The 6,987-nt window shown below is 36.7% G+C and overlaps 1 protein-coding gene across 1 annotated transcript; it reads right to left on the bottom strand.

Moving 5' to 3' along the window:
- Window positions 1-5,412: 5,412 nt before the first annotated feature.
- LOC126609403 (RING-H2 finger protein ATL56-like) lies at window positions 5,413-6,303 on the bottom strand. Its single transcript, XM_050277341.1, has one exon. The coding sequence runs from the start codon at window positions 6,217-6,219 to the stop codon at window positions 5,605-5,607; it is 615 nt and encodes a 204-aa protein (XP_050133298.1). The 5' UTR covers window positions 6,220-6,303; the 3' UTR covers window positions 5,413-5,604.
- Between the last annotated feature and the right edge of the window lie 684 nt (window positions 6,304-6,987).

Genomic DNA, 6,987 nt, shown 5'->3' with positions numbered 1-6,987 from the left:
CTGCTATATTAGATTCAAATGCAAAATATCTCTTTCTTCAACTTGACGAAGAAACCAAATGAAATGTTAATTTCAATTCCATCCTATTCATTTAAAAATAGAAAAAAATTACACATAGAGTATACTTTTAATACTTAATTGTATATTGAGACAACATTTTTTAAATATTACAAGGAGAGACAAAAGTTAATACATGTGAAATATGGCATCATTATTTTTTTTCTCAAAAGTGTAGTTACAAAATTACCCTTTAAGTAGAAAAAAAATATTCACACTTTTATATCTTCATCTATTGATCCCGTCTACACAAAAGCCATGTGGTCTTCCGTACCAATAGAAAATTGACATCTAAATCTTGTTTTATTTCTTTTTAATAAAATAAATTCTTAAAACCTGGAAGTCTAATAGTCAAACAAAAACTAAAGGATTGAACTTCCCCATCAAGCGCCTCTACAACTTGCTTTCGAATTCCATCATATTTCCTATTTGACTTTGAATTCAATCTTGTTTGCCCAGCAGTCGCCCTCCACTTTTGATTCGAAAACTGCAATCTAAAAAGAGAGAAAAAAACTAACAAATGTGAACTTCTAAATCCCAAAGCCTGCCGCGCCCAAACCTAATTATCTCCCTCTTTCTCTATCTCATGTTTTTATTTTCTGGGAGCTGGTAAATTTTGTGGTGATTCCTGAATTAGTGAAAAGATTTACAGAATGAGTAATTGGTAATGACGGTAAGAGTTGATGGTGGAAGTACAACTTCATTAAATTAATTTGTTTTCCGTCGACGGTTTAGCATCTCAGTTTTTAATAATTAAAGATATAAAAGAATATTTAGTGGGAAAAGGCTTTGTAAGTTTATCTTACATTGCCGGTCCCAAGCATGGATAAAGGAGGAGGGGGAGGGCGTCAGGTAGTCGACAGTCGGCACTCCTAGGTTACGTCGAATCCTTATGAAAATAAATCCAGAATGAATTCCCCACTTAGTGGAAAAAGGCTTTGTTGTTGTTGAAAGATATAAAAGAATATTTAGGTGTCAAATTTCAATTGGTGGGAACACCAGCTGGCTTTTGTTCCGAGAACCCCAAAAAATTTCTCTACAGTGAGCTCGAGTTTTTGTCTTCTGATGAATTGATATTCAAATTATCGATAAATGGTTTTGGTTTGGGGTACTATTAAGGCAATAAGCATTGCTGAGATATCAAATAAATGGTGTGGGTTTATAATCACAATTTTCAAGAAACTTTGGTTGAGCTGATTCTGCAACCTAGTCGAAGACAGGTTGAATTGATTTTACAAAAAAGGTCGAGAATGGGTTGAAGTGATTTTGCAAAAATAGTGGGTTGAACTAATTTTGCAAAAATTGTCGATGATTGATTGAACTGATTATGCAAAAATGGTCGAGGACAGGTTGAACTGATATTACAAAAATGGTCGAGACTCATTGAACTGATTCTATAAAAATAATTGAAGATGGGTTGAACTGATTTTGCAAAAATGGTCGAGGACTGGTTGAACTTATTCTTCAAAAATGATTGAAGACAGGTTTAATTGAATCTACAAAAATTGTCAAAGATGGGTTGAACTAATTTTGCAAAAATGATCAATGACGAGTTGAACTGATTCTGCAAAAATGGTCGAGAACGGGTTGAACAGATTCTACAAAAAAGGTGGGTTGAATGGGTTCTACAAAAATGGTCGATGACTAATTGAATTGATTTTGCAAAATGGTTTAGAACTGATTGAACTGATTATGCAAAATAGGTCGATAACGGGTTGAACTAATTCTGCAAAAATGGTCGATGACAGGTTGAATTGATTTTGCAAATTGGTCGAAAACAAGTTGAACTGATTCTGCATAAATAGTTGAGGATGGGTTGAGCTTTTGACATATATTAATTTTGTTGGAGTTGTGAGTGGTTGGGTTCTATTAACAACCATAAGCCTTAGGGGTATATTTGGTATTTTAAAACATTGTTTCACTGTTTTTGGGCTAGGCTTTAATTGTTTTTACATTTTTGTCTCTCCTTAACATGCTAAAAAATTAGTGGAGTTCCTTGAAATATAGTGAAAGTTTTTGTCTCTATATAAAGCTCCCATAAAAGAATTGTTGTTGTGAATATTATTTATTATATGTGATTGTGCAAATCCTAGTTATATTGGGTTTTAGATTACTCATTGTTCTACTGATTGGAGATCAAGGCACCCCTTCCTTTTGGTTTACTATAAACAAAAGGCATGGACATAGGGAGAATCACACAATCCCTAAGAGCATTTCCAATGGAAGTCCCTATTTAGAGATTCCCAGCACCATTTTTGAGTACTCATTTAAGAATTTAAAGGGAATTGTGTCCCTAAAGGAATATTGTCTCTAATGAGAGAGTCCTTATAGTAGAATCCCTAAATTTGAAGTTTTTATCATTTTATGTGATAATTTGATTAGGTGCACATATGTTATCCTTTTTTAATTAATTAAAAGCATTAAAATCTTCAATCAAGATTATGGGCTCATTTTCCACTCAAGGTGTACATTTTTTTTGTTTTTGTTAACATTTTCTAATTGTTAAATAAAAAAATTAATTAAAAATTAATTAAAATTTTATTCTAATTGTCAAAGGAGTGGGCTCTGCTCTTGCCACGTCATCAGCCAAATTGACAAAAATTTAACGGAGGTCTAACATTGCAATGAATTCATAAGTTGAGGAATGATATTGCAATGTTTAAAACATGAGGTATAAGATTGTGGTTGGACCCATGGTTGAGGTAGTTTTTTGTAATTTACCATTTTTTTTAAATCATGAGTGACTGGCTTCGAGCTGCACTGCTAGCACCATGCCAGTAGCCTATGCAACTGAGCCAAGCCGCGAGTCACCGAGCCATAAGCCTAATGGGCCTTATGGACCAAAAACCATTGGACCTCGAAAGCCTGAAACTAATTTAAAGCCTAATACGAACTTTTCGTATGATTAATTAACTATTTAATCAATCTTGACTATTCTCAATTAAACTATTTAATTGATCATTTCCATCTCATTAATATTTATTTACACTCATCCTTACATGGTGTACGATCCATTAGGTTCCAATTAGCGAGCCAATGGGCGATTGTACTCTTACTAAACGATTGTGGGTTGAAACTTACTTCCAATTCTCCTTGTGATGAAGATTAGTGATTGTTAATCTTCAGGGCTTCCACAAACCATGACTAACACCTAGCAGTATGTCATGGCTACCCAAACTAAGTAAAAGTGGTTGGAGAACCTATTCAGTTACAACTAAAATGCAATACGGTCTTTTTCTAATCCAATACTCTTGATCATATTGTTTGGTTGATAGGCTATTTCATATCTACTATCCAATGTGATACTTCTCTTCTATTGGATATGATTTGGAACATATGCTTTGGCCAAAAACTTCTGAATCATATCTCAGAGTATTTTCCTTCCATTATGGAAAGTTAAAGATCTATTGTTGCACATTCACATGCCTACATGACTAGGTGGCTTAACCCCAACAATGTCGTGGACATCCTCAATGAAATGGCTTTGACATAATCAAATGTCAAGGACCTAACCACTAGACAACTACAATGCCTCAGGTCAAAATACTACTTTGCATTATTGCAACCAATGAGTTCTTATATAACACGTATGTTAGAACTCTCTTGTTGATCGTTGTTTAGTGTACTCAACAACCTTTGGAGCACCTATGTGTTTGTCATAGTGTCCAAACAGTAATGAATTTGAGACTAATCATACTCTTGATAGAGTTAACATAACACATAATCACCTTAGCGGATTGTTAATGCCCAATTGATAATCTTATGGCTAGGAACGCTTTAGGAATGCTAACACTTATATCACTTTCCTCTTGGGTGGATTACATTCCTTTGATTCTGTTATTGATTAAACACACAACACATTAAATAGGGATTGACAATGAACAATGCCCTTCCAATAAAGTAAACAAGAGTTTAACATAATAAATATTCCAAAAGCTACATTAAATTGGCTTTATAGGCATACTTCTAACAGTAGGGAGGTACTATAGAGTCAACACCACCTTGTAGTTCATTACCTCTCCAATAAGTCTTGGGCTAAGGCCTTGCAGACACCCTCCGAAGCAAGCGTGCTACGCGTGGTTTATTCACCCCTTCCTTTCGAGTCATTAGCCCCCCCTAACCTTTGACATTTTGGGGGGCTTTAAGCAATCATGAGTGAAGACGTGTCAAGGTGAAAGCACTTGGAAATTTTGAATGTAAATTTGTGCACGAGCCTATGCAAACAAGGGAAGAATTGAGATCAATTTGTCCTGTCTTAAACCAGTCCTACTCCACCCATCTTGACTATCTTGAGGTTATTCATAAGCTTGGGGCTACTTTTAATTTATGGTTGCTATAAGGGCTTCCAACACTTAATCCTACGCTTAATCGGGTCTCATAACCCATGTGACATTCACTTCACAGCCTGATTAATTAAAAAAATGTACGGCGTTTGAACATAGGCGTCCTAGCTACGCCATGCATTCAATACAAAATCTGGAAAACTGCAGGTGTGACAAAACAAAAGGAGAGCGTTTTCTCACTTCCCATCAAACGTCTAGTAAACATCCTTGTATGAGCCACAAGATTAAAGATGAAAATGAGGCTATCATTAGGCGAAGATCATTGATCATACTTTCTTTCCTTGGATCACTATCGAGTAAGAGAATGTCATAATAGCACGAACACAAGCAGAAGGGTAATGGGGTATTGATTGGAAAGAACGAAAGAGATTGGCTTTGCTAGCCTCTCTATCAATTGGCGAATCTGAGCCTTAATCTTTGTATTCAAAATAGGGTTACAGAATATGAATATTGTCTTTTCCACAAAAGTATTATCGTTAAGGGTCTATGAAATTTATAATAGTTGGTGAAGAGCCTACTAAATCGTGAATATCCATCACTTGAAAAAATCAACAAAAGTCCATATGCATCATTATACAAGCTTTTCAAATTAAAGTCTGATAGCATCGCACTTTGGACATAAACATATCAAACTAAATTTCACAGCTAATATCATGAATTAGGCAGATGGGGATGATTTTTTCTTTTCCCCACTAATAGAAAAAGAGTTTTTCTGCGCAACTTATAATTCAACAAGTAGGAGGGGAAAACAACAAAAACGAAATCATACCTTGGAATGCAAATGTCATATGATGCAGTATAAGAAACAAAGCCGTGCCGCGTCAACCACATTTAGATAAGTTTATTTTCATCTCTTAACGACGATACCAGACTCTGAAAATCATTTCTTATAAGCCACAATTAAACTCCTAATCTGTTTCAAAGTTCTTTTAAAATAACTGAAGGTATTTTTATGATAATATTTTTTACACCCATTATTTATAAAAATACAAATAAATTCTAAAACTAAGTGTTTCTCTGACAATACACTTCAATTCATTGGAAAACAAAAATCAACACAAACATGCTGAAATTCATACCCGGAGCATCTATTATACATAAGAAATTTGAAAATAGAAAGGAAAGAAAAGAAACTTAAAAGTGTCAAGTATGTTACAAATCTCAAAATATGCACAAAATTTACATTGCAAGTCCTATCAAACCCTCAAACCCTCAAACCATTGTTGTTTCTATTAAAATTCCACAAGTACTTTGCTTCCTCTTCTCCTTCCAAATCAACCACCGACTCTGTGTCCCCGTAATCTAACCTTACACGCGTTCGGCAAATCGGGCACGCCGACACCTTAACCAACCAGGTGTCCAGGCAGCGCCTATGGAATACGTGATCGCACGCCGGGAGTTTCCTGCACCACTGGCCTTCCCGGAACGAGTCGAGGCAAACAACGCAGTCTGTCTGCGGCGACGGCGACGGCGACGAGGACGACGATTGCGATTGGGGCCGGGGCAGGGCAGCTCTGAAGCGGAATTGGGGGAGAGCCTTGAGATGTTTGGGAGAGAACCCAGATGAGGGATGGGGGGATTGGGTGCGGCGGCGGTGGAGAGCGCCAGCGGCGAAGAAGGGGAAGAGAACGGTGGCGGCGAAGCCGAGGAAGAGGAAGAAGAGGGAGGTTATAAAGGTCATCACCAGGGCCTTGATGATTAGAGAGAGGAGCTTTGGGTTGGGTTTTGGAGGTGGTGTTTGTGGAATTACATGGCTGTGGGGGTGGTGGGGAGGAGGAGGAGGAGGAGGAGATGGAGATGGAGATGGAGGAGGAGGCATGAAGTTGTTTAGAGGAAGGTTACGAGTTTAGATTCGGAAATGTTGGGAGGAAGTAATGGGAGAGAGGTTTGGTTTTGTGGATATTTTTGTTAGAGAAATCACGGTCCTTTTTTATTTATTTTTTAATTATTGAATTTATTTATCAGAGTGAAAGGACAAATATACCCATTAAAGATAAAACTACCTAGCTGTAGATTTGTGTCGTCTTTGTTTTCGTATCCTAATTTGTGTTGTTAAAATGGGGCCATATGTTAAGCTAGGCCTGGTTAGGTGTAGGCCGTAACAAATTAGGGCCGGAAAGAGCCCACACCCAATACGACGTGTATATGTTTCAGATTGGCATCAGTTATTAGGATTGAGGGGATTGCTAATTTCCTCTCTGAATTTTCACTTAGTTTTCGATTTTTTTTCGAAACTTTTCAATTGGAAAAGTAAAGATTCAAACTAATTTTTTGGCCGATTTCCTCCTATTGTTAGTATTTCATTCATTCCATCCATATTTCTATTAAATGGAATCATGTGCACAACATGTGAGGATAGTTCGGTCACTTCGTTCTTTAAAGTAATTGAAAACCCTAGATTTCTAAAATGTCAACCTATGCAAATTTGTGTGATTCTATATTTTTTATGTCTAAAGGTCAAGCAAAGTGACGATTTTGTCCTCAAAGGAGAGTCAGGTGGTGTGCATGTGATATGACACGTCCCGACCCCGATATTTCCTGAATACCCGCATAGGCACGTGCTGGTCGACACCCGAGAGTGACGAAA

Source organism: Malus sylvestris, chromosome 16 (genome assembly GCF_916048215.2).
Source record: "Malus sylvestris chromosome 16, drMalSylv7.2, whole genome shotgun sequence".
NCBI lineage: Eukaryota > Viridiplantae > Streptophyta > Magnoliopsida > Rosales > Rosaceae > Malus > Malus sylvestris.
The sequence above is the reverse complement of the archived record's forward strand: the minus strand, read 5'-3'. Positions and strand labels throughout refer to the sequence as shown.

Coding starts and splice junctions, on each gene's coding strand:
- LOC126609403 (XM_050277341.1), bottom strand. CDS start 6,219: ATGCCTCCTCCTCCATCTCCATCTCCATCTCCTCCTCCTCCTCCTCCT.